The sequence below is a fragment of the Brassica oleracea genome, chromosome C9, assembly GCF_000695525.1.
Source record: "Brassica oleracea var. oleracea cultivar TO1000 chromosome C9, BOL, whole genome shotgun sequence".
Lineage (NCBI taxonomy): Eukaryota > Viridiplantae > Streptophyta > Magnoliopsida > Brassicales > Brassicaceae > Brassica > Brassica oleracea.
This window is the reverse complement of record NC_027756.1, coordinates 47,302,054-47,329,961: the sequence shown is the minus strand read 5'-3', so window position 1 is coordinate 47,329,961 and position 27,908 is coordinate 47,302,054. Positions and strand designations below refer to the sequence as shown.

At 39.1% G+C, this 27,908-nt stretch overlaps 4 protein-coding genes and 1 long non-coding RNA gene across 7 annotated transcripts; 4 read left to right on the top strand and 1 right to left on the bottom strand.

Annotated features, from left to right (window-relative positions):
- Positions 1–1,456: 1,456 nt before the first annotated feature.
- LOC106316253 (protein BOLA4, chloroplastic/mitochondrial) lies at positions 1,457–7,634 on the top strand. Its single transcript, XM_013754129.1, has 4 exons — positions 1,457–1,715; positions 6,579–6,692; positions 6,933–7,000; positions 7,375–7,634. The coding sequence occupies exons 1-4, from the start codon at positions 1,518–1,520 to the stop codon at positions 7,514–7,516; spliced, it is 522 nt and encodes a 173-aa protein (XP_013609583.1). The 5' UTR covers positions 1,457–1,517; the 3' UTR covers positions 7,517–7,634.
- A 3,948-nt stretch (positions 7,635–11,582) lies between these two features.
- Positions 11,583–13,038, top strand: LOC106315204. Its single transcript, XM_013752952.1, has 5 exons — positions 11,583–11,711; positions 11,781–12,114; positions 12,194–12,478; positions 12,533–12,798; positions 12,868–13,038. Exons 1-5 carry the CDS (start codon positions 11,583–11,585, stop codon positions 13,036–13,038), a joined length of 1,185 nt encoding a protein of 394 aa, XP_013608406.1.
- Positions 13,039–15,781: 2,743 nt separating this feature from the next.
- On the bottom strand, positions 15,782–17,407 carry LOC106315203. Its single transcript, XM_013752951.1, has one exon. It carries the CDS (start codon positions 17,405–17,407, stop codon positions 15,782–15,784), a length of 1,626 nt encoding a protein of 541 aa, XP_013608405.1.
- Positions 17,408–21,108: 3,701 nt separating this feature from the next.
- On the top strand, positions 21,109–23,200 carry LOC106316984. 2 transcript variants are annotated; one of them, XR_001265021.1, is made up of 3 exons: positions 21,109–21,645; positions 22,597–22,667; positions 22,786–23,200. It is a non-coding gene; the product is annotated as an uncharacterized LOC106316984 (long non-coding RNA). The 2 variants fall into 2 exon arrangements; XR_001265020.1 differs by having other exon boundaries at positions 22,488–22,667.
- Positions 23,201–26,043: 2,843 nt separating this feature from the next.
- On the top strand, positions 26,044–27,831 carry LOC106316164 (uncharacterized deoxyribonuclease YabD). 2 transcript variants are annotated; one of them, XM_013754034.1, is made up of 9 exons: positions 26,044–26,210; positions 26,293–26,366; positions 26,453–26,534; positions 26,616–26,666; positions 26,745–26,845; positions 26,913–27,066; positions 27,146–27,355; positions 27,434–27,551; positions 27,633–27,831. In XM_013754034.1, the coding sequence occupies exons 1-9, from the start codon at positions 26,088–26,090 to the stop codon at positions 27,695–27,697; spliced, it is 978 nt and encodes a 325-aa protein (XP_013609488.1). In that variant the 5' UTR covers positions 26,044–26,087; the 3' UTR covers positions 27,698–27,831. The 2 variants fall into 2 exon arrangements, with proteins under 2 accessions (XP_013609488.1, XP_013609489.1); XM_013754035.1 differs by having other exon boundaries at positions 26,072–26,210; positions 26,297–26,366.
- The last annotated feature ends 77 nt before the right edge of the window (positions 27,832–27,908 follow it).

Sequence of the window (27,908 nt, the reverse complement as noted above, 5' to 3'; positions counted from 1 at the left end):
TTGATGATTTAAATATCCTAGGAACCTCTGGAGAGATTTCCCAAACAATAAAATATCTTAAGAAAGAATTCAAGATGAAAGATCTTAAAAAAAAACAAACTTTTGTTTGGGATTACAGCTTGAGTATATAAGAGATGAAATCCTTGTGCATCAAATGACATATACAGAAAAGTACTCAAGAGATTCAACATGGACGAGTCTCACCCATTATCTAGCCCCATGGTCGTGAGGTCCCTCGGCCTAGACACTGATCCGTTCCGTCCTAAGATGGACGATAAAGATGTCCTTGGTCCCGAAGTGCCATATCTCAGTGCCGTATGAGCTTTGATGTATCTGTCTAGTCACACGACTAGATATATGTTTTGCCGTGAATCTATTGTCTAGATTAAGCTCTTGTCCAACCCAAAGGCACTGGAACGGGATTAAACATGTTCTTCGTTATCTGCAAGGAACGAAAAACTTGGGTTTATTTTATACTAACCAAAACAAAGAAGGTTTAGTTGATTTTGCTGATGCATGTTATTTTTCGGATCCACACAATGCTCGATCACAGACAGACTATGTTTTCACACATGGTGGAACGGTCATATCATGGCGTTCCATGAAGCAGACGATGGCGGCCACATCTTCAAACCATTCAAAGATCTTGGCCGTTCATGAGGCCAGCCGCGAGTTGTTTAGAACAGGGGGAGTAATACGTGTTGTACTCTTTTTCATTCACTATGGTTTTGTCCCACTGTGTTTTCCTGGTAAGGTTTTAATGAGACAACATCTAAACGTATTATAATCCATGTATGATTATAACATCCAAGAGGGAGTGTTAGATTATGATTTGTACTCTTTCCATATTTGTATTTTTTTTCTTTAGTCTTTACATTATTATATGACGGTGTAATTCTCTATATATAAAATGCTTCTTATGTTTATGAATAATACAGAAACATATATTCTGTTCTCTAGTTTCATAATATGCATCCGGACTAAGATATATCATGTAAATATATTCAGAATGCCATATGTCATATGATCTTATTGAAAATCAAAAGGGTGATGCATTACCAAACTGTATATACCCTAAAATACACACATAATTATTTTAATATTTAATTTCTAACTATAAAGTTGTCATTGCTAGCAAAATGTCAACACACGACTTAATCAGATGACCACATATGGATATGATAATATAATTCAGACAAATTTATTTATGCACTGCCGTATAGTACACTTTTTATTATATTTTCTATATAAATTTGTCAAGAACTAACTTATTCAAACGTTTTTACTTTCTCAATACATCTAATCCCGCTTCATGTTTTCTCTTTTATCAACCAAGAAATGAAAATGTGAGAGAGAAATAAAATAATTTAAAGTCATCATTAGACTTTAAAAAACAACCTCGTAGCTTCCAGACACATACACACAACAAAGCCCATAACTTTGAGTGGCCCAAATCATTTTTGCTCACTACAACAAAGCTCCCTTAAAACACTTTCCCCTCAAAACAACTCTCAGCAATGGCAACTCGTCCACTCGTTCTTCTCTCCACCACAAGAGCGACCCTTCATCTCCTTCTTCAATCTCCAAAGAGATCCTTCACTTCGTTTTTATCATCTCCCGCCGTGAGAAGCTCCAGTTCGAGATGCGTAAGCGCCGTTTTGTCTCGTGGAGAGTCTACCACGCCGTCGTTGATTTACGGCAACGGAGTTTTCAGGGTGTTAATAAACTGATTATGCTTGCCTCTCGTCTTTAACGTCACATACAAAGTATATATACATCATCGTATGACCTAATAACCGTCATACCTAACAGGCCTAATATACATCATATAGTTAGCCCAATACTCATAGCTCTAGCCCAATACTCCCCCTCAAGTTGAAGCATGGAGATTAAGAATGCTCAACTTGGACACTAAATATTCGAACTGTTGACGACCAAGGGCCTTGGTAAGCAAATCGGCCAGTTGATCGTGTGTGCTTACATGAGAAGTAGAGATAGTGCCCTTCAAAACTGCATCTCGAACAGCATGACAATCTGATTCCACGTGTTTAGTTCGTTCATGAAAAACTGGATTTGCTGCAATATAAATAGCTGCCTGACTGTCACAGAATAAACGTACAGGCCCTTGTTGCGGGAAACCGATCTCCGTTAGTAACTCGAGGAACCAGAGAATCTCGTCCAAAGCATTTCTCATGGAACGATATTCTGCTTCAGCCGAAGACCGAGCAACCGTATCTTGTTTCTTTGTTTTCCAAGAAACCGGAGAGCCGCCGAGAAGCATAAAATAAGCACTTAAAGAACGCCTTGACACCGGACAGGAGTTCCAATCTGAATCACAGTAAGCTGTCAAGGTCAAGTCTGTATCAGACTGAAAAATAACACCCTGGCCAGGAGAAGACTTCAGAAAGCGAACAACGCGTAGAGCTGCCTCCCAGTGTGCCTCTCGTGGCGCCTGCATAAACTGAGAGAGAGCATGCACAGAGAAAGTAATATCCGGTCGAGTAATAAGAAGATAGAGTAGACGGCCAACCAGTCGTCTATAGCGAGATGGATTCGTCAGGAATGGACTTTTATCCCTGCCAAGCTCATGACGTTGTTCCATCGGAAAATTAACCGGCTTGGACCCAAGCATGCCGGTTTCTTTAATTATCTCCAAAGCATATTTTCGTTGTGATAAGAAAATCCCTTCGTCACTGCGAGAAACCTCAAGACCAAGGAAATATTTTATCTTTCCTAAGTCTTTCATGTGAAAACATGTGCTTAGATAACCTTTGAACGAGGAGAGAGCATCATCATTGTTCCCACAAATCAGCAGATCGTCAACATACACCAGAACCCTCATCTCAATCGCATCTTTTGTGTAAATGAAGAGAGAATAGTCTTTATACGATTGAGTAAAACCATATTCCTTCAGAGACGTAGATAACTTAGCAAACCAGCATCTTGGAGCTTGCTTGAGACCATATAAAGATTTATGAAGACGACACACTTTTGTTGGATCTGAATGGCGAAATCCTTGGGGAAGTTTCATATAGACTTCTTCCTCGAGATCACCGTGTAAGAAAGCATTATGAACATCCATCTGATAAGCCTCCCACTTGTTTACTGCGATGATCTTAAGCAGAGTGCGGACTGTATTCATCTTAGCCACTGGTGCAAAAGTCTCAGAATAATCTTCGCCAGCAACTTGATGATTTCCGAGAACTACTAATCGAGACTTATGTCGCTGTGTAGTACCATCTGCATTGTATTTTATTTTGTAAACCCAAAGATTTCCAAGTGCTTCTTTGCCTTCAGGCAAGTCGACGATACTGAAAGTATTATTTTTCTCAAATGCATCTATTTCATCAACCATTGATTCTCGCCATACTTTATCCTGCAAAGCTTCTTTATAACTCTTAGGCTCAACTCCTGCTAACACTGCGGCCAGAAAAGCTTGATGGCCTTTAGAGAAGATGGCGTCAGATATGTAATGTTCAAGAAGGTATGGGGTGTTACCTGGTACCGTAGACGAAGACGCTGATTCTAGCTCGAGAAGAACGGGAAGTGTATTATCAGTGCAGTGGACATTGTAAAGCAAATAATCATCCAGTTGTTTTGGTGGTTGTTTCATTCGAAGACCTCGTCCCAAAGGAATAATTTCTGAGCTAGAATCAACTGTCGGAGCTGGAGTTAAATCCGTAGGTGGTTGGTCAGAGGTGGAAACCAAAACAGCATCGACTGCAAGAGATGAATCAACTGCGGCTACTGGTGTCTCTGAAACAGGGTTAGGAGATGAAGTAGTAGTTGCAGTCTCAGCATCAGGATCATGAGAGGGATGGGTCAGTTCCTCTGAACTCCCCCTGTCATCTGATCTCGGTGAAATAAACCAGTCATCATCAACCAAGTTCTGTTGAACTTCTGGAGCAACCGGAGGTAACATACTCTGAAACGGAAAAACATTTTCTCTAAAAACCACATCCCGCGAGACCAGAAATTCTTCAGTGTCTAAGTCAAAAACTTTCCATCCTTTCTTCCCAAAAGGATAGCCCATAAAGACACAGTTACGACTCCGTGGACCAAATTTGTCCTTGTCGCGGGAACGGAGATGCGTATAGCATGCCGAACCAAACACTCTCAAATGGTCATAACTCGGTTTCTTACCAAAAAGGAGCTCGTGTGGAGTACGCCCATCGAGAACTTTCGTTGGAGTAATATTAATAACATGAGCCGAAGCAAGAATCGCCTCTCCCCAAAACCTGGTAGGTAAACTTGCCTGAAAAAGAAGAGAACGCGCAACGTTAAGAATATGTCTGTGCTTACGTTCCACTCGACCATTTTGTTGCGGTGTTCCCACACAAGATGTTTGATGAATGATGCCTTCCTGTTTAAAAAACGAGCTCAGACAAGTGAACTCAGTGCCGTTGTCACTTCTCACAATTTTGACGCTCAAGCCAAACTGCTTTTCAGTATATGCGCAGAAATTTTGCAATACTTGTCGAACTTCTGACTTTTCTAAGAGTAGATGAAGCCATACTGATCTGGAGAAGTCATCCACAATGGTTAAAAAATACACAGCACCACACGATGAAGGCATTCGATACGGTCCCCATACGTCAACATGAATCAAATCAAAACATGCTTGTGTTTTATTAGAACTGTCAAAAAAAACTTCTCTTGTTTGTTTAGCCCGAAAACATACGTCACAAGGACTCGGGCTAGATGAGTTTGAAATAGAAAAAGGTAAATCCGAAAACACTGAAAACGTCGGATGTCCCAACCGTTGATGCCACAAAGCTTGATCAGTAACTGTCCCAACTCTGTTTGCTCGAACCGGTGCCACATCCGTTAGATAATACACTCCATCCCGTTCTTCACCGGCTCCAATCAGGGTCCTCGTGAAACGGTCCTGAACAATACAAAGAGTATCAGTAAACAACGCACAACAATGTTTCAATTGCTTCAGAAGTTTAGAAACAGATATCAAAGAACAATTGAGATCCGGGACATAAAGAACATTATGCAAGGAGATCGCATTTGTAATGTGTAACACGCCCATGCTGGATGAAATTGTTTTGCTTCCATCCGCAAAACCCACCAAGCACGGGGAAGTGTCCACCACGTCGACGAGCAAAGAGAAATCCCCAGTCATATGGTGGGAAGCGCCCGTGTCAATAATAATGTCGCCAGCAAACTTACCCGAAAGCTTGTCCTTTGTAACATGCCCTGTTTTCTCCTGAGCCATCATGATGATCGCTTTCCAATGTTCAGCAGTTAATTCTGGAAACACAGAGGGATGCGGAGAAGTTGCAGTGGCTGTGTTGACCACAGCTCGGCCTTTTCCTGTCGTCGAGCCACCACCACGTCCACCTCGATTACCACCTCTTCCTTCAGAACGAGCATTCCTCTCAATTATCCAATCAGGATAGCCAATAAGCTTCCAGCAGAAAGATTTTTCATGCCCAGCTCGTCCACAGTTGCTGCATAGAAGTCGATCTCTGTTTCGAGTTCCTGTAGAATCACCACGAGAATCAGAAATCGAGTCGCCTCCTCGAATGGAAAGCTGTGTTGCAAAACCAATTGCGTCAGTGGCTTCACGCGTTTTTGATGTGATCAGCCTCTGTTCTTCACGTATAACACGTGAGTAAACATGCTCCAGCTCAGGACAAGGGTCAGAGTCAATAACAGACTGAATCACAGTCGCAAAACGGGATTCATTAAGACCCATGACAAATTGATCTACTTTCTCCTCCTCCCTCTCTCTTGCGAAAGTGGCTGCTGCACCACATGAACACGAAGGAACCGGCTTATAAGAGTAAAGCTCATCCCACATTGCTGCCATCTTTCCATAATAATCAATAACAGAATCTCCACCTTGTCGACAAGCCGCGAGTTGTGCTCGTAGATGATGAACACGAACCCTATTGCCAACTGAAAACCTTTTCTTCAAGTTCTCCCACAAGTCGTGGGCATTGGTGATAAACGAAACAGTGGATCGAACACGTGGTGTGATCGACGTTCGGAGCCAGCCCACAACCATCGAGTTTACGGACATCCAAGACTCCAAATCGGCTCCTGCTGCATCGGGTTTGGCTATCGTGCCATCTATAAACCCTTTCTTCTTCTTTGCACGAAGTGCATTTTGCATCTCGGAGGACCACTCATTGTAATTTTCTCCGGTTAATGATACCGAAGTAATCATTGCTCCCGGATTATCAGACGAGAACAACGAGTACGGCGTCATAACGTTCATAACAGTAGAATCACCACTGCGATTTGTATTAACAGCCTCGATACTCATATCTTTTGAGACCAAAGGACTGTGTAAGAAAGCAAGCTCGAGCAGAAAAGAAGCTCTGACTTGAAGAGAAAGAAAAGAATGAAAGGAACACGGAGAAGAAAGCAAAAAAAAAATATTAGGGTTTCAGGAATTTTAGCTCTGATACCATGTTAATAAACTGATTATGCTTGCCTCTCGTCTTTAACGTCACATACAAAGTATATATACATCATCGTATGACCTAATAACCGTCATACCTAACAGGCCTAATATACATCATATAGTTAGCCCAATACTCATAGCTCTAGCCCAATACAGGGCTTCTGGGTTTGGTGCTGTTGACATTCGCAGCCGGAATCTGAGTACTAGATCCTCTCAAATCAACGATGCTGGGTCGATTGATCAAACCCTTATGCAATCCATGGAGCAAAAGGTTGAAACTTTTTCTTCTTACTCATAAGCTAGTGCCGAGGTTTATAGGTTAGATTAGTGTAATATCCCGTTCGTGATTACACTCACTCACCCAGTAGATAGAATAATCAAGATTAGGTTTTATCACTAAGTTAAGATCATTAAAGACGAATCATATCTCACAAGGCATCTGTTTTTACTTCTTGTATTTGTGGCTAAAGTTCCACTTTTCTCGGTTTATTAACACGTTTTTGCTGTACAGATCAAAGAACAATTGAATGCAGAGTCTGTTTCTGTCATGGATATGTCTGGAGATGGTCGCCACGTTTGGTAAGTAGTCTCGCTTAACTCATTATATCTTCCGGATCATTCGTTATTACACTTAATTAATGTTGTAGATATATATGTTTATTGAAGTATATGTTATATTCAGACCAGATTCACGTTTTGAGCATCTTTTTTTTTGGTCTTGTTTCATCGAACAATAAATGAAAAACCGAGCTATAGTAAGAACATCGATGATTACGTTGCTCTGTATTGTGTGGAAAACAAAAATCCAAAGAACTTTCAAGTTCAGCCAGTAGCATTCATCAACGTTGATGTCTAAGTTAGAACTTATTCGATTTTCTGTTCTTACCTTGTACTTTTCATATTAGATGATTCTGTTAATTAACATCAGTATTGCTTAATGTTTTTTTTTGTAGCATCAATGTGGTATCATCGGCTTTTGAGGGACAATCTGCAGTGAACAGACAAAGGATGGTCTACAAAGCCATTTGGGAGGAGCTTCAGAACGTAGTTCATGCCGTTGATCAAATGACAACAAAGACTCCTTCCGAAGTTTGAAGCTTCAAGTTTTTAATGTCACGAAGCCAAATCTATTATTTGAACAGCGGACAAAGCTGTTTTGTTTTATCAAAAACAAATTTGGATGTTTATTTTTGTTGTTGATGTTGGTGTGTTATCCGACTATTTGACATCCTTTACTATGTTTCAATTTTTTTGTCGTCTGCCACTTGCATAAGTACATTTACGTAGCTTCTTGAACCTGAATAATAACACTAGTCTACAAGTTTCACAATATGCTTGGGGTAATTTGGAACAATTTTTTTTTTGCGTATCATTAGAGACTTTTGATCTAATACGATTATAAATAATATAATATCAAAGATTAAATCAAAAAGTCTTATACATTTTTTTTGTACGGATGGATCCCCACATATCCACTCAGAGGAAGGTCTTTTCGTAATGGATGAAGACGGCTGCTTAGAGGAGTGATCTGTTCGTCTAACTCAAAATATTGTAATGTAAGAAGGAGAAGAATATACGCCCAAAATTCCCATCTCTTTTTTACATTTCTTGCTAAAGATAACATTTATGCTTCAACAAAGAAGACATAATGTTGTTGAAGATACCACAAAGGTAATATCACACTTTGCATTAGACTTATAAAAGAAAAAAAAAAATGCAATTTCATAATAACTAAAGTGAAAGGAGAAAATGAAAGAATGAACACTTGAACGGTGTAGGTGTGTCAAAAAAAAAATTTCGTAAAAAAAAATTAAAGTGGCAAACGATGTTCATGCCTTCATTTTCTCCCCGAACATATATATATTCGGGGAAAGATCACTACAAAGAAGCCTTCAAAAAAAAAAAAAATCACTACAAGGAACACATCACCAGTGCCGTGCGAACGTTTTCAAGGACCTCAGGCAATTTTTTTATATACAATTTCGGTATGTTCACTGAAGACTAAAATGGTAGATATAGTGACTATGTTTATAATTGAAATCTAAAAAGAAAATCCAAACCAAAATCTAGAAAAAAAATATATATACAATCAAACTTTTTATGTACAGTATGTATGTAAATATATATAACACTAACTAATGCATTTATATATAAAATGGGGCCCTAAATATTAACTAAAAATTACGGGGCCTAAGGCCATTGCCTTTTTTTTAATAAGGGATAAGCACGGCTCTGCACATCACTGCTTCATCTCTAATTAACTCAGGCGACCTAGTCGGTGATAATGTCAGGGCAGGTTTCCATAGGAAAGTTGAGTTCTCTGTGGCAAGTTATTATGTCTTGTTGATGGACCTGAAGGAGGAACAATAAATACTTGACAACCCTGATCGGATTTCTCGCCGGTAGTGTGTGGCCGGAAGGTTGCTACGGTGATTATCGCCGGCAAAAGGAGAAGGAGAAGAAGCAGTAATGTTGAAGGAGACATCAGAGAGACGTAAGTAAAGAATAATCGTCTCTTGTTGCATTGGAACAGTAATTATATATCATAACGATATCTTTTTTGCGAAAATTTATTTTAAATCTTGTTGTAACGCTCATTAGTAGTATGGGAAGAGTTGCGGTGTTTTCTTGGGGCTACTACAAGTGTTAATGAATGACTTTGTTGGCTTTACTTTTTCATTCTCTAGTCGAACCTTCTTTGACTTGTTGTTCATCGATCGATTATATAAAGATTATTATACAATCAATCAGTACTTTTGTTTTATTTTATAGCGTGACAACACGATAAGTCTATCCATTTCCAAACATGACTAGGCATTTCCATATGTTGCCTCATGTCTTAAAGTTTAGCACACTGCTGCACCACGTGGATTGACCAGCTTCATACTCTTGACAGAGAGAACTGAGAAGACGTTCTTTTTTGAATGAAACTGAGAAGACATTCATCTTCTTTAACAAAATGTTATTTTTTTGAGAAAGTTTATATCAAATAGAGCTATTGAATAATTTATATCCTTAACAATGTGTTGCCCAAGTGAAATTAGGGCTAACTAGGTATATAGACTTTGCAGGAGTTTTCTTTTGTTTTACCAAACAAACTAAACCAGAAAAGCACACTCTGGTTGGTTGGTTACTCAACTGAGATAATAACAAATAGAGTTATTAACATAAAAAGACATAAATTATTACACAATCAGACACAATCCACTACGGAGGTAGTTTATGGAAGTAAAATTACAGCACTAGCCCTAACAACACTCACCTTTTGTGGCGTGTGAAAAACACAATATCTCTTTTTTTCTTTTTTTTATTTACAGCCATATCTTTTTTATAAATAAAATTGTTTTTTTCTTCTTTATCTCTTTCATCACATTCTTCTTCTCTTTTTTATGTCGATAAAGTGGTTTTGGGTCAAATTATACTGATTTGAAACAAAGAAACAAAAAATCCAAGCGTGCATACACCTCTCTCATGTTCCGATGGTGGGTTTTTCTGAATCAAAGTCCTGATTCGTTGGTCTATCTTATTCTTCTCCACCTCTATCTTCATCCTCCACAAGAATAACCACCAGAGAGATATCATAAAAACGAGCTGTAGCCATAGGTACAAATTAAGGCAAAGAGAAAGTGGTTACGAAACCCGATGTATCTCCACCTCCTGCTCAATCTCCGCCTCAGCCGCAGATGAAGCTAGATGATGTAAATCCGGAGAGATTGGAACTAAATTGACGGCATCTTGGCGAGGTAAGATTACATTTAATATATTTGCTTTCTCATGCTTAATACTGAATTTCAATCATAAAGTTGATCTCAATCATAAATTTGGTTTCTTTTTGAAAAGTTGATCTCAAAGTTAGATGGGTTAAATATGATCTCCGCCATGGACATATCAGTGATCTCTGATTCAAAAAAATGCAGCTTGCTTCCTTTAGATTCGTTTTTTTATTTATTATATCAACTCATCTTACTATGTATTACCTTTGAAACTTAGCTTTGGATGATTCACAAAGTATATATAATTTTTGAATCTAGTATTTTGAAATGACTTACAAAGCTAATTCAGTTCTGTATGGATCCTAGAGGAACATAAGGTTCTGTTTTTTATGTTATATTGTTATATGATGTATTTGTTTTGTTGGAAATGTTGGTTTTAACGATTTGTCTTCATTGAATTATTTGTTGTTCTATTTTTTTTGTTCTTGTACGGACAACTCCAGAATGTGGACAAGTCTTGGCATGGAGTCAAAGACAAGAAGCTATTCATGTGTACGCCTCGTGTAAGTTGTCCATGTGGACGTCTCAGTTGTCCATGTGAACGATATTTGGTGGGAATTGTAGAACCTAAAATCTGCACAAAGTATTTGATAGTGATCGGAGTTTGATCTAGGGAAGACAAATGATGAGAGCAACGATATCTTTAGAACACAACGATGTTAAATAGTTTCCGGTAGGCAAAAATGGACTTTATTGATAATTGGGATCAAATACAATGAATTGAGCTAGATCGAATGATACAAACGAGATCGATAAAAGGAGATTCTAAAAGTGGGAAGACAACAAGATCGATGTGAATGTGTAGCTCTCTCTAGGGTTTTCAACGTGTCCTCTTCCGTGTTTCTTCTCCTTCCTTTATAGTAAGTCGACTCCGAGATCCCCGTGGTAGCTCCGCGATCTCAGCTTCTTGTTACGCGATCTCTGCGACCTCCGCGACTCCTTCTCGAGCTCGAATTCTCGTTGTGGGCCTCAGCCTGTCTCGGCCCATGCCTTTGATCATGGCTCATTTTGGTATTGACCAAAATTGGGTCCAACATTTGTCCCCCAACCTTTTTTTGATTTGATCGAAAAGGAAAAGGGGGCAGTTATCCTTCGGTCCGGATCTTGTGGTTAGATAATCGACATCGTTCAGATTCGGTTTTAATGATCGTTTTCGAAAAGTACCGTTCGTTGGCGCGTTTTTTTATTATTATTACTTTAATTGGTAACGGCTACTTTAGCTGCCGCTAGGGCATAGACTAGGTCATAATTGCTTTTCTCGATAGCGACGATAGAGCCGTTAAGGTGGCTTATATATACGTAGGGGTTTTTCTTTTAACCTCACCTCCACTTCTTATTTCAAATCTCTTTCTCCCTTGCTCTGAATCTTTCTATTCTTCGAGCTCAAGATGTGTTCATCTCTTAATTTTCCTCACCCAACTACTACAGCTGATGATCTCGAGGACCTTTACAAAGTCTATGGGGTTGACCGTTCCGTCGTCCTTGAGTTGGCTAGTACGCATGAGACTCCTGAAACCGTGAGGGAGGGCTACTACGGAGCCTATCTCTCCTTTTTTCACTCATGCGGTCTTATATTCCCGATCTAGGAAACGATACTCGAGGTCCTGGCGGAGGTTGGGTTATCGCTTACTCAGCTTCTCCCGAAGTTTCTCAGGCATCTTGTCGCCTTTTTGGTTAAGGCTAGGGAAGAGGGTCTTGCTTTTGGTCTTAGAGAGTTTCGCCAGTTCGTTCGGGTGAAGCGGAACAATCAGACCCCTGGGACTTTCCTCGTATCTCCGCGTCCTGGTCGCCACTTCATAGAGGATGTCCCTTATCGTGACGTGAAGTGGCGCGAGCAATTCTTTGTTTTCCGGTTGGATCGAGCATCCATGGGTGACTTTGATTTCTCCCGGCTCTCCCGGCGTTTGGCTGAGAATATCAGTTAGTTTTTGTTTTGCCTACGTGTCTAGGGTTTTCGGGATCGAAGACTAAAATTTTTGTTTATTTTTGTTTGATATAGCTTCTTCTGGAAGTTCTCCAATGTCGGATGAGATCCGCGGTCTGATGAGGGTCCTTAGGAGAGGTCGTTCGAATTGGTCCACTTTTGACCGAACTCGGATCCAGACTGTTTTTGCCTTGCCAGTGAGAACTGGCAAAGCTCCTTTAATTGTGATGTCTGAAGATGAGGCCGGGCATTCCCGAGAGGTCGCGGGGACTCCTTCAGCCCATGCCCAGTCTTCGGATCGGTTAAATAGACAGTTTGTGAGGAGATCGTCGTTCCGAACTTCCGGGTCTGCCTCGAAAGGTTGAGCTTCAGGAAAGTCTCCCTTAATCTCGATTCATGATTCCGATGATGAAGGTGTTTCAGAAGAGAATCGACCCCCCATTTCGTTGAGTCCTGGCTCGGATGACGAGACCGTGGTGGTGACTCGTAAGCGACGTCGATCATCGCCTGGTCCATCTCGTCCTAGGTTTGTTCCCAAGGGAGATGGTTCTTCGTTTGCGGCTCAAAGCGATCTAATTTCCTTCGCTGGTCGTATGATGTCCGTGGGTTGCCGTCTCCCTTCTCTTGCTTCATCAGTCGAGAGGGAAGCATATGCCAAGGTTGTTGTGGTGAGCTCTAAGGTTTGTTTATCGTTTACTTTATTCTGAGAAGTTGTTTTGTAGTACTTGTTTATCTTGATTTCTTCTCAGGTGATGGAGGCTTTCAATGAATATGTCGTGACGATGGAAGATCATGTCGCGGCTTCCCAGAATGATAAAGAAATCGAAAGCATTGGTTCTGAGATCGAGAGGCTTTCGAAGGAGCTTGAAGCCACCAAGCGAGAAGGGAAGGAGGATGCTGAAAGGATCGAAAAGCTTTAACTGAAGACTGGAAGAGAATTCACCTGGAAAATAAGGCTCTCGAATCCCAGATGGTCGCTCAAAGGGCAAGAATTACGGCTCTTGAGGTTGAGAGAGATCGGGATGTTCGCCGCGCTTCTCGTATTGCTCGTCGCGAAATTGTGGCCAAGCATCGGGAGGTTCTTGAATTCTTGAAGGATAGATGGGCGAGTAAGAAGAATGAAATATCTGCCGAGATTCTGTTACAGGAAGTGGTCGCGAATATCGATCTCCTGATCGAGCTCAAGGATGGAGGTTTGACTGTGGATGCGGAACTTGCTCGGTTAAAGGAAATGGAAAGAGATTGTGCGGATCTTCTCGCCTTGGCCATTGTTTCTGATTGGTCGGTATCTGAACTCGATCTTCCTCAAGTTTCAGTTGATTCAGTGGATCAAGTCGGGGGGTCGTCTATCCCCGATGATTCCGCCTCTAGTTAGCTTTTTTTTTTTTAATATCTTTCGGTGTTTGGAGATCTTTTTATCTCGATATTTTGAATATCTTTCAATGGATAAATACAAAATTTCGGAATATCCTTGTTTCCTTAGTTTTCGAGATTCTTTTGTTTGGGTTGTTGGGATATTGCGAGGTCTCGATCTTTATAAAGCCTTTGGCTTTGTTCTAGGATTCATCATAGTATTTCAGTCGGTCTTGTTCTTTCTAAAGAAACATGACTTCAAGAAGATCTAACTTTCGCGATTCTGATAGGGTGCGAACTCGAACTGGTGTTGCCAATGCAGAACATATTCGATCCGGAGACTTGAGCGACGCGCTCACGGAAGTTCTTCGCGAGGAGACCCGAATTATGCGGCCTTCATCCCAAGGGACCAAAGATCCCGAGGGTGAAACATCTGTTGCATGTGTTAAGTCGAGCAGCCCGACGGGTTCGGATGGGCATGATCGTCCTCCGAAGAAGGCTAAAATGAATGGTTCGGACCGTCGTCTTGTTGTCCTGGGTGATGCGGCTGTTGCCAAGCCGTTTCATTGGCAATTCTCACATTCGAAGGATTGCCCTATTACCAAAGATCTGGATAGTGTTGCTCATCTGGTGAGGCACTTCAAGCCCGTTGGATGTCCGCTTCCTTCTCTGCGTAATATGACGGAACGCGAGGCCTACGTAAAAATGGATGTGGCCCATGCCAAGGTGGTTCTTTTTGAAATATGATTTTCGTTGAATTTTGGTTCGTTTTGTCCGTATTAATTTGTCGTGTTTCAGGCAATGGAAGCAAATAATGAGTTCGCTGCGACTCTAGAGAAACACCTACATGATGTCCCGCGCTCTGACGAACCCAAAGAAATAAAGAAGCTCATTCGCGAGCTGAAGCTTGGTTTGAAGATGGCTCAAGATCGGGAACGTGCCAAAGCTGCTCAACTTGCTGCCGCCGAAAAGCTAGGGAATCAGGCTGCTACGGTTGAAGCTCGTCTGCGGGTTGTGAGTAACGAAAGGAGATAGGCCCTTGAGCAAGTTTTGATTTTTGAGGCGAAGGTTGAATCTTCTGCCAACAAGTTCTCTGATGATCTTCGCCGTGCGACCTATGATGCCAAGAAGATTATGGCGGATAGTTATCTAGAAGTGCTGGTTTCTCTGAAGGAGAAATGGGAAAGGAAGAAGGCTGCGACTGATTGTGAGGCTCGTCTTCGGGAAGTTGTGGCCAATATAGATCTCTTGAAGGAGATTATGGACAACAATCTCCTGGCTTTGGATGGGTGGTTGCGGCTTCGAGCGGAGGAGATCGAGCTCGGGTCCGAAGTCGATGTGATGGCGACCTCGGATTTCTCTATCGGGAAGCTTGACCTGCCCCAGATTTCGGAGGATCTGCCAGAGTATTTCTTTGCTAACGTTCCTTCTGCGATGGATGGCGCGGCGAAGTGCTCGGATGACCAGTTTGAGGACGGTGAATTTGGCATCGAGGAATAGATTTAGAGATTTCTTTTGTTTTCCTCTCTGCTTTTGTCGCTTTATTATTATATTTATTTAATAAAGAAAGGATCGTGGGTCCCGATTCGTTTGTCGTCACTTTATGTTTTGTGCGAGGCCGACTTTTTGGGGTCATGTGTCGCTTTGTTATAGATATTTTTATCGACAGTTTAGATGTAACAAAATATTTTGTTAGTTAGTTTTGCCGCGCTTGTTGGCGGAGTTGGCCGCGACCGAGGACTTGATCAGGGTCCTGGTTTTTGGTCAACTGTGAAGTTATGCGATTTTCTGACACGAGAAATCTGATGTGTTCGAATGTCTAAGAACTGTATTCATTAAGAAGTTGGATTCTGTTTCGTTACATATTTTATGAAAAAAACAGTATTTGATATTGTCGAGTTGCTGCTCCTCAGATGCTGCGATACACCCGTTTTGAGTTCTGTAGGTGGGGGGGGGGGAGACTGAACTCGTGTTGCGAGTTGCCTACGTACCCTCCTCAAGGGATCAAGTCATAACGTAGTTCAATTATTTTCCCAGGGAAAAGGGTCGGTTGTTCGATTGTTCGTGTACGTAGGTACGTATGTCGTCGACTTTGGTTGTGTGATTAAGGGTGTTGTTCGAGGTCTTTAAAGCTTGCGAGGTAGCATGTCCTTGAGTTCCTCTGGTTTCCTCTGATAGTTTCGACTCCCTTCGACGTTGAAAATTTCAGGCATTGGTGATATGTCGAAGGAACTGCCTTCATGCTGTATAGCCAATGTCTACCAAGGATTGCGTTGAATGGGGCTGGACGGTCTGTCACAATGAATTCTACTATTTTCTGACTTCTCCAGCGATTACCGCGAGCTCGATCGATCCGAGAGAGTAGGTGGTCTCTCCTGCGAAGCCAGTGAGGGGGGTTCGCTCTTGCTTTACGAGTGCTTTAGTGAATCCCATTTTCTTAAACACTTCGTAGAAGAGGACGTCGGCCGAGCTTCTGGTGTCGATCATTACTCGGGATAGTTCGCAACCACCGACGTCGATTCGTATCACGAGAGTGTCGTCGTGTGGTTTATCGAGGTCTGCGGTTTCGTTTTCTTTGAATGTGATTTCGTGATCAGGACCTGCCAAGGGTTCTCTAATTCCTACGTTGTTTTTTGCTCTCCTTTGGTATGCTTTGATTGAGTTGACTGAGTTGCAGAACTTAGAGCCTCCGTAAATGAAGTCGATCCATTTTTTGCCCTCGTTGTGGGCCGGGAGATTCCACCTCTTTATCGGTGCTGGTCGGTAATGTCTCTGCCCCCAGACAGATTGCGATTGAATCGGTTTCTCCAGGAGCTCGCGAATTTTGGTCATTTTGTTCTTTTGCTTGAAGTTGAGGAATTTCGGGCTAGGAGGTCTTTTGTTTGGGTTGTACTTCGTGACCTGGGGAGGAGGAGTGTCCTCGTCGGGTTTCTCTATTTTGTGGATCGCCACCGAGATCTCTAACCGAATTTTTCCTTCGGTTTGGCTCTTAAATTCGTCGGTTGTGTTGCTGTTCTGTCCCCATGAAATCATGTCGACTCTTTTCTTCAGAGTCGGGGGTGGAGAGCTTGGTGATTCATGCTCGATCTCCATACCTCTTTTGTTCATCGGGACTTTGGCTTTTCGGTTGGATTTCGGAGTCACTGGCTCCTCTTCTTCTTCTCCGGCTTCTTCGTTAGTTTTCTTATTTTCGTTTTGATTGCGAAGTGTGGCTCGGCATTCCTCGGTTGAATGGCCCTTGCGTTCGTGGAAGGCACAGTATTTGCTGAGGTCGTATGTCGACGATTTCTGCGGCGAATTATTTATTGAGTAGGAGTGTTGCCCCTTGGTGGCTTGTTCTTTAGGAGTTGCCGGCTTTTTGATTGCATTATTCTTATTTGCGCTATACTGTTCTTTTAACGCTGTTTGAACCGCGAGTTCTTCCCTAAACTTGGATGAGAACGAAACATTGTTCTTCAATGCTGCTAGGGCGACAACCTCGTTTGGAAGCGAAATTTTGGCCTTGATTTCTCGGAACTTGTTTATGTATGTTCTTAGAGGTTCGTAGGGTGCTTGTTTGAGATTCCAAAGGTCTGCCTCGTTAACTTTTGTCTCTATGAAGACTGTGTATTGTTTTAAGAACGTAGACACAACCTGGGTGAAGTTGTCGATAGAGTTTTCTTCTAGTCCGGTGAACCATTCCAGTGCGGCTCCAGTGAGGTTTTCGGTGAAAAAACGGCAGTACCCTGCTTCTTTTTCGTCGTCGGTGAGGTGTGCCCTTGATATTGCTAGACGGAAGGCTCGCACATGGGCTTTTGGGTCTGTGCTTCCGGCGTATTCGGGGAATTTTAGTTTCCCGATGTGATGTAGTCTTACACTGGCGATTCTGTTTGTAAACGGGGTCCTTCTTGTTTCCTCGATGACCATGTCGATGTCGGGAGTAGAGCTCGTCCCCATGTGTACGATCGCGTGTATTCTTTTGAGCTTGGCGTCGTTCCTTTCAATATAATTCTGGAAGGTTCCGGTTTCGCTCGGGATTCCCAAATTTTCCCTTTGGGGGTCGATATTGATGGGACCACGAAGATCGTGTCTTCCAGTTTGTTCCGTAAGGTTGTCGAGCCCCGCCTGATGGAAGGTCCTCGTTGCAGATGGAGTTCAATTCTCGGGGATGGAATGGTTTGGTGGTGAGGTTCGTGTCCTTGGCTCCCCCTGCCTCTCTGTTGACCCATTATGGAATTGGGTCAGGGTGCTTCGTGGTCGTTGGAGTTCGGTTTCGATTTTTTCCAATCCACTGTAGCTTAAACTTCTGTGCGCGATGCCCTGCGACGGGGGTTGATGCGAATTTTTTCCCGTGTATCGTCCGGATCGGGCACTTGGGATCGATTCCTGGAGTGCCGAACAGTCCTGTACTTTGTACATTGGATGTCGTCCTTAACGGATCGAGGGGTGTTCGGTTTCTTTCTCGAACGTTTGCAGCTCGATACTCTGCGAGTTCCCTTTCAGCTTGATCCAGTCTGTTAGTAAGGGCTTGATTGGTGACCCTTTGACTTCGAATCTGGTCGATTAGAGTTGTCATCATTCCTCGGAGTTCGGGTAGTTCTCCTCGGGTTTGGGCTAGAGGAGTCGGCAAAATCGGTCTGGATTGGGATCGAGTCGGATCGTCGGAGGGTGGTCTGTCCCCAGGACGGTTCCAAACTCGAGCTCCAGTTCGTTCCGGGATTGTCGTCTGGTTGATCGGAAGAGATCGATCTTGATTCGAAGTCCCGATCGGAGGGATTCATTGCGTCGGGGCTGTTTCGGTCGCATCATTGGCTCCCGTTAATCCAATCGGGGTTACTCCGGCTCCTGAGTTGGATGCGATAGGATCGATGTCGTTGATTCCCGAAGGAGTTGTTCCTGATGTTTGGTTGGGATCCATAGTCGCGCTTAGGAAACTTAGATCGGTTTCTTAGCAAAGATGTTTTTCGTTTATCTTCCTCACAGTCGGCGCCAAAATGTAGGACCTAAAATCTACACAAATTATTTGATAGTGATCGGGGTTTGATCTAGGGAAGACAAATGATGAGGGCAACGATATCTTTAGAACACAACAATGTTAAATAGTTTCTGGTAGGCAAAAATGGACTTTATTGATAACTGGGATTGAATACAATAAATTGAGCTAGATCGAATGATACAAACGAGATCGATAAAAGGAGAATCTAAAAGTGGGAAGACAACAAGATCGATGTGAATGTGTAGCTCTCTCTAGGGTTTTCACCGTGTCCTCTTCCGTGTTTCTTCTCCTTCCTTTATAGTAAGTCGATTCTGAGATCCCCATGGTTGCTCCGTGATCTCAGCTTCTTGTTACGCGATCTCTGCGACCTCCGCGACTCCTTCTCGAGCTCGAATTCTCTTTGTGGGCCTCAGCTTGTCTCGGCTCATGCCTTTGATTGTGGCCCATTTCGGTATTGACTAAAATTGTGTCCAACAGGAATGTCTTGTACTAAGTAATATTCTTATGATTTTTTTATTGTGAAAGCCATGTATAAAAAATATCAAATGTTGCATCTGATGGCTGTGGCGCATCGACCAAAAAACGGGTACCCATTCTGTATGAGAGATATACAACATTGAAGCTGGCTTAGTAAGAAGATTTGGTTTGTTTTAGTTTGATAAGTTTTAGAGGAGAAGCATTGTCCAAGTAAAATAAACACTCGCATTCTTTGTTTGGAAGTGTTTTACATGTACATGTACTCGTGGGTGTCCACATGTACACCTGCACTTTGATGTACACATGCACACTGAAGTTTAGTCTTTAAGACTTGATTCAATCATATTTATTTATGGTGTAATAATTGCAAATAACTTAATAAAATACAAGTCGATGGTATTTGTCATTATATATGTAAAACATTAAAATGCAACATTCATTGCAACGCCAAATCACTGTCCATCTTTTACTCTCTTGTACACATAAATGTACATGTGGATACTGAAAATTATGTGTACATGTGGAATACTATTTTGCAGCAGTATATATGTTGATCAGTGAAAACACATTAAGAGAGGTAAGATAAATATAAAATCTTTGATAATAATCCTTCTTAAATTTCCCTTACAACTTTTGACTATCCATGTGTACACAATGTTTGACTGTCCACGTGTACATCAGTTTAAAAAATCTACATGTACACTGATTACAAACCAAACAATGGTCTGTGTAATTCACAAAGACGGGTATGTGCATTCAAAAATTACAAATCTTTACACCTTCAACGATGACAACCAGAGTTGTTGTTCAGTTCAGTCATAACCGCTTCGTTGAAATTTTAATCAGAAGACAAGAACTCAGTAGATTTCAGTTCCGTCATAACCACTTCATTGAATTTATAAGGAAGCAGCCATATAGACAAACCGAGTTCATCGGAGTTATCTATCCATCACCGGAACGATGGTTAAATCCACGGTGGAAAATGAGTCGAGGATTCCAATCGTTGATGCTGATGATTCCATACAAACTTATTATCTCAGAATCATACCTCACATTCACCTTCGTCATCCTTGCCGTCGTCGTCTTTGTTCTTACTGTCGGCGCCGTCTTCATCATCAACTCTGTCATCTTCTCTTTCCTTATTTTATTCTTCTACTGGTTCTATATGAGGCCGACTAAGGGTTACAAAATCGAACTCCATCGTCATGTGTTTTTCATCTTCATTATAATCTTCATCTTTTTCTGAGCATGATTTGTTTTACAAAAAAAAATTGTATGAGAAAGAAAGAAAAAAATTTAAGAGATAAGGAAAGAGAAAGAGAAAAAGTGATTGATTTATGGCTACATAATTTGTTTTTGTATTTTTGTTAGATTTTAAAGAGAGATAATAGAAAATGATAGTAATGAATTTTCATATGCGGGAAAGAAGAAAGAATGTGTTGAAATGAGAGAAAGTGTTCTGGTAGTTGAAACTGTCTCAGAGTAAAATAATAAACTCGAAAACTAGTGTAAATCTTTCTAACAAATATCTATATATAATAGCAAACTGTTTTTTGTAACTGCTGAAGTCATCACTTTTTTATAGGAAAAAAAAATTGTATCTAATGGTCAAGCTTGTTTTAATTATGCAATCTAGCGGACAAGATTTAGTTTCCTTTAAAATGATGATGTCATCTTTTACTAAAGCAAATGACGTCTTTTGTCTTCCCCGAACGAACCCATTCCTTCAAATAACAATGGCATCTCTTGAAAAATATATAATAGCAAACTGTTTTTTGTAACTGCTGAACTCATCACTTTTTTATAGGAAAAAAAAAATTGTATCTAATGGTCAAGCTTGTTTTAATTATGCAATCTAGCGGACAAAATTTAGTTTCCTTTAAAATGATGATGTCATCTTTTATTAAAGCAAATGAAGTCTTTTGTCTTCCCCGAACGAACCCATTCCTTCAAATAACAATGGCACCTCTTGAAAAAATTATAAATGTCATCCTCTTTGCTATTCTCTTCCTTCCGATTGTTCTCTTATACGGACTGATTTTTCGTTGAGAAGAATCCATGTAAATTGTCATTTGAACCAGTCCGATATTTAAGTTCTATTGATTTGGTCATTTAAAATTACAGATTGCAGTCTCTGTTGGTCTAGATTTATGTTTTCGTGTGAAGTCATAACGGTGTCGATGATGTAACTCTAAAACCAACATGTGTTCACGAATTTAGGTTTCTTTAACAATTTGATCTGATAAAAAACACTTTGCCAAGTCGTGAACGTTCGAATGATTCTTTATTATTATGATTCACTTGTAAAGGAAGATATATTTTCCTTTAAGATCGCTACTATACCTGTCTTTACGGTGTTTGCTGTCCTCAATTTCAGAAGATAAATATCTTCTGTTAACGCATCTAATCCAGATTTTAGAGTTTATAACTCTGTATAATCGTGGTTCAAAACCACTCATCTCTAAAAGGTACCTTTCTAAACTGTATACCCATCCATATTAAGAGAGAGACTCCGGATCTGTTCTCAGTGGGCTAGGTTCTTCGTTCCTCGCTGGAGGCAAGAGGAGTGCCGCCCTGTTTCGGAGCGGCTTGAAACAGGAGCTGTAAGAGTTGGCCGGAAAACTCTGATTGTCGCGTCTGCGGCTTCTCAGTCCAAAAAATCTTGGATCCCGGCCGTTAAAGGTGGCAGCAACTTCCTTGATTCTGAATGGCTTGATGGCTCGTAAGTCTATCCACTCAGATCTCTTCGTCACTCTTTTCTCAGAAAGAAAATATCTTCATTACTAGTCTGCTTGAAATAGGACTTACCTTGCTTTGTTATGCAATCTAATGGTAAAATTTTAGTTTCGTATAAATTTAAGACACAACCTTTGAAAATAAAATTCTTAACAAATTCATAAATTGTTTTTTATCACTGCCCTTCATCATTGTTCTTACTTTCATTCAATGTTGTTGTCCTATATATGTTCTCCATCTCTAACCGTGGAATTTTTTTCTGTTATGGAAACAACCTCTCTCTCTGAAAACGAGAGTATATAGTTTGTACATTGATGTCTGTTTCTTATTACTTTACAAGAGGTTAGTTCAAATGTTCTTTGCGTTTTCATTTTGCAGCCGGACAGGAGAATGAAAATTTATTAATCGATGTGTTTACTCTTTGGTACTTGTGCAGCATTCCATTCATCATTATCCCCAAACTTGGTAATCTTCTCTCTTTTGGGTGACAGTGGAGTCACTTATTTTATTCGACGTCTTTACCTTCCTCAGAAACAAATAGATAGATTTATTGTTGAGTTTATATAAGAATGGATTAGAACAACAAACAAGACATGTTCACCATTTCCAGAAAACATTGGAACCACACTTGTACTTGTCTTTGCCTTCGCATTCTAACGCCAAATATTCTGAGATTAGTGGTACCTAACTTTATGCATATACAAAACAAAGGACATGATAATCTCTTCATCTAACGATCTCCCAAAGAGAGAAAGAAAAGATTATCTGTAAAGAACTTTTTGTTTGGCAAGATCCTGACATCCAATGAAATTCTCACTGAACTTGCAGCTTCCGAACTGGACAGTGAATGCCCTAGCAAAGCCTGCTCCACTTGTTGCCAATCTCTTCTTATCATTCAGTTCCTATCATAAAAAAAATTACTTTTCATAATAAACAGGTTTCTTAAGAGATGTCAACATGATTCATAACTTTTTAAGACTTTACTTCGTTGGCTTAACTCTTCTTGAGGTAATCATCAATGACGCATCAGTAATCTTCAAGAATTTATTAACACAACACAAAAGCAATTTAATGGTCTTCAGGTTATCAAAGAGATATAATTTACATAGGATATCTGATGTTTCAGATCAGGACATAAAGAACTTGGTCGTGGCTTTTGCTTCCTCAGATATTAATCTGTGTTTCTTTTCTTCAAAGCCATAAAACTCAAAGGCTGTAGATTTGCCGATAAATCTGAGGTACATGGAGAACAACACATCGATTCCAGTTCAAGCGGCGAAGACTGAGTAAGAAGCTCTGAAATCGCTCCCCATGATCTATGTATAGAGAGTATTGTTGTTCGTTTGTGTTGATGATCACTGCCTATCAACAAAGACAGAACGTTCCTCTTGTAGAGGTCTCTCTCCTTAGCTTTTCGCTTTGTGTTTTATTTATTTGGTGAAAGCTTGAGCCTGGTTTTTCAGGAACGTTGGAATCAAAATAAACAGTTATTTGAACACAAACTACTCAAAATGTAAAAATGAAATCTGATTTTACCTCATGTGCACCAATTGTCACTGTCAATGCGTTTTAATTCCCCAGTGGTCGTGTGAAGTTTTATACAATCAATCATCTTTCTGAAAACCAATTGATCTCCTCTACTATTGATACCCCGTATATCAATAGGTTTCTTCTAAGTAACGTATATCAAACATTCCAGATTTTTTTAGTAGTAATTGAGAAAAGCTTTATATGAAAAATATTAATCATTCTTTAATCCTTTGTTTATATATAATGTATTGATATAGTTACGGATACGTTGGAAAACAAACTTATAAGTCGACATTGTCTAAAGGTAAGTTTAAGTCTTCTATTTTTTATGGTGGGCGATTAACTTTTTTAGAAAACAAACTATTTTCAGCAAATTGTATTGAGTCATCTGGAAGATGTTTTTCCTTCAAAAAAATGTCGAAAGTTTTAGCAAACAAAATATCAAAAGAAAACGGGGTAAAATTAATTTCAAGTATCTCTTGATGGATTTCTGATTCCCACACAAAACATGTTTCCAGTGGCTGAGACCTTCAAAGAACTAAGAAACGATATTGAAGTGATAAACGTCAATCACAAATTCTCACATTTAGAGAGCCAGTTAAAACTGAACTGAAATCTGGTGAATATCAATTTCGAAATAGAGAAACTGATTTGGGTTTGGTAATACCGATTATTTTTAAGAAACTGCAGTATATTGATGTAATTTGGTATATAAACCGATTAAACCGATTAAACCGAATAAAACGATTAATTAAAATACAAGTATAAATATATGTAAATGATATAATATAATTAATAATATATACATAATTTATCTCATTTATAGAATCTTCATATTTAAAATGTTGACTTTAGTAATTTTTTTTTAATTTAAGTGAAAATTTATATTTTCATTTTTATCAAATCAAATAAAACACAACTTTTAAAAATGCGTGCTAATTTAGCTATTTAAAAATATTACCATATTACTAATTTCTTATTTTTAGTTTACAAAAATATTATTATTAACTTATGTTTGCTAATTATTTTAAATAATAAAATAAAATAAATATTATATTTTAAATACTTATATATCTTTATGTTTTAATAAACCGATGTCTAATCATATAAAGTAAATTTTACAAAATGTTATAAAAATAATTATATTTATGGTTTTGATATAAAATTGAATAACCAAAAATCGATGGTATATGTACCGAACCAAACCAAAATAAATCTGGTTTTAATATGATAGCTATTTTTTTATAAACCAAAATACCAAAAAACCAAAAAATCGAACTGAAATCCGGATTGAACACCCCTAAGTCACATTCTACCCAAGAATGCAAACATTAACAGTTCTCATGGTTTGAAAAAGATAGTAAAAAGTCAATAGTCTTAGAGAGAAACCAACATCCTTATCATAATTCTTACAAATATTGGTATATATACCGAACCAAACCAAAATAAATCTGGTTTTAATATGATAGCTATTTTTTAAAAAACCAAAATACCAAAAAACTAAAAAATCGAACTGAAATCCGGATTGAACACCCCTAAGTCACATTCTACCCCAGAAAGCAAACATTAACAGTTCTCATGGTTTGGAAAAGATAGTAAAAAGTCAATAGCCTTAGAGAGAAACCAACATCCTTATCATAAATCTTACAGATAATTTTTTGGTTATTCAATAAGCAAAACAAAGGTTAAAAATTGCTATGAATCTAAGAACTGAAACAAAGGGAAAAGAAATAAACAATTATTACTGGGGCTTGCATTTTGTTTTACTATAATTTTTTCTGGTTATAACCGTTTATTTATATGGAAAGTTATCTCATTTTAGTTTTAACACTTATGCTTTTTCAACTCTATTTCTCATAAACTTTATTGCATACATTTTTCATTTGTCGATTTTATTTACCTAATCTCAAATTATAATTTGGAAGAACCATTTTATACTATTAAAATTATTATTATTTTGTTTTTTTTGTCGATATACTATTAAAATTATTTTAAAATGTAAAATTGAATACCAATTTAGATCCACCGGAAAAACTCATTTGTTCACATATATACTTTTTAATAAACATTTTTGGAAATGAGCTCCAATATATTTTGTGAACCTAATGAATTCAGACTTCTATTTATCTTGTTTGTTTCACATTTGAATTGGTATTTATAATTTGATATTTTATAAAAAATATATTTACGTTGTAAAATAATTTTTATTTGGAAGTGAAATATATACTTTATATTTGGTTCTCAAGATTATCACGTGTTTTATTTTTTTCGAGATAACCATCATTTCCCTATACCAATATTTTATCATTAGTTAATATTTTTGAAGGATTGCATCACTTTGGCATTAGTGTTTTTAATATCTTTTATTTATAATACAATTCTAATACTCTTATTTTTCATCTTCATCTTTTCATTTTAAATATATCAGTTATATATTTTTAAAAACATTTTATATATTATCATTTTGGTTTTAAACATTTAATGTATAATAATTTCTAAAATAATATTGAAATTTTAATAGTGATTATTAAACCTAATACTTTTGAAGGGTTGCATCACTTTGACATTAGTGTTTTCAATAAATTTATTTATAATAAATTTCTAATATCTTATTTTTCATATTTAATTTCTATTTTAACTATGTCAGTTTATATATATATTTTTTAAAATAGTTATATTTAATCAGTTTAAATTAATAGTGAAAACTTAATATTAACTTTCCTGCCATTTCGCGGGGTCCACATCCTAGTTGTAATAACGGAGTTGTTATATCAATTATATAGTATTGGGGTCAATGTAGAATTTTTACAAAAATACAGGGTAGAAGGAAAAGGGAGAAAAAGCAGAAACTGTAGTTTGGAAAACTCAGAAGAAACATTACGAAGCGGTTCTGAGAAGATGAAACTGTTCGACGCGCACTGTCACCTTCAAGACCCCAGGATTATCAGCAAAGCTCCTCAGCTCATCTCCTCCGCTGTAGCTTCCGGCGTCTCTGCCTTCGCCGTTAATGGAGTCTCCGAGGTTAGGCTCTGTCAGAGATTTCCAAAATGATAGCTTTTACATTTAACTGAATTGAATTTGGGCTTCGTTTAATTTTGGATAGAAAGATTGGAACTTGGTCAAAGAGATGGGAGTGAAATACCCTTCTGTTGTTCCCTGCTTTGGTATCCATCCATGGTACGAACTCTGTGTATGTAATATATACATTCAGTTACTGGTCAAGTTTCAGACTTTAAAGGTCCTTTTGAGTGTCTTGAGTATAGGTATGTAGCAGAGAGGAGTCCTCAATGGTTTGAGACGTTGAAGAGCATGTTTGAGACCACTCCTACTGCTGCTGTTGGAGAAGTAAATGTCTCTTGTCTCTTTTGATTTGAAGAAAACCTATTCGTTGTTGGTTGAAGCTGCTTTTCTTATTCATTGTAACAGATTGGTTTGGACAAAGGGTCTAAGGGAAGGGAGATTGATTTCTCAGATCAGGTTTCATGATTGATAAAGAAGAAACTTTTGTGCTTACATAGTTTGATGCTAAAATCTGCATTTTTTAAAAATGTTCAGGTTGGAGTGTTTCGTCGACAGCTTGAACTTGCAAAGGAACTGAATAAACCTGCGTCCATTCACTGTGTCCGTGCATTTGGGGATCTACTTGAGATAACAAAGTATGATCCTTTGCTTCCTGTTGTGTGTAGCAAAGCAAAAAGTGTGATGTTGTACCGTAATGCGCAGATCTGTAGGGCCTTTTCCTGCTGGGGTCATCCTTCACTCGTACTTGGGCGCAGCTGAGATGGTTCCTGAGTTTGCAAAGCTCGGTGCATACTTCTCCTTCTCTGGTTTTCTCATGTCCATGAGCGAGAAGAAAGCCAAGAAGATGTTGAAAGCAGTAAGATTCCCATATTTCTCTACTCGTAGATTACAGTTTTTAGGTGGAATAGAATCTTGATTTCAGTTCTTCTTGGTAGGTTCCTTCTGATAGGATCTTATTAGAGACTGATTCACCGGATGCATTACCAAAGTCAGAGTCAGGGACTCTCTACTTTGTACAAGGAGATCCTTCTCTGCTGCCAGAAAAAGGAAACTCATCTCAGGATCTTGAGTCTAATGCTTCCTCCAGTGGCGGCTCGATGAAATTGCCGAAGGAAACACTTAATCACCCTGCTAACATTCATACCGTATGTGTTGTTGTTGCTTAATGAATGCTTAAACCAATCTTCTTTCTCATATAAGACCCTAATCAATTACGGTTACAGGTACTCGGGTATGTAGCAAGGTTGTTGGACATGAACAACGAAGAACTCGCGGAACTAAGCTATACAAATGCTGTTCGGTTGTTCTCTTATTCTGGTTCTAAGCTGCTTCTTGAGAGAAGTAAATCATTTCTTCTAGTTTGTCTCTTCGCATCTTTGTTTGGCCTCGGAACAAGTTTTTGATAAGGATCTTTGTCTTTAGGTGCCGCTGATGTCTCTGGTCACACTCAGAACCATTCAACAACACATGTACCATCAAGTTCTTAAGACATTTACAAGTCTTTGAAGTTGCAATAGTGTTGTAGACTCACACTTCACTTTGTATAAGACTTTTTTTTAACTATATTTGACATGTTCATATATGATATGATGATGATAATAAAGATTATAGATTTACATAATATGTATTTTGTTATTGCACCTGTGTAAATTCATTTGATGATAAGATTTGAGTCATTATTTTTTGCTTTTTAAAAAA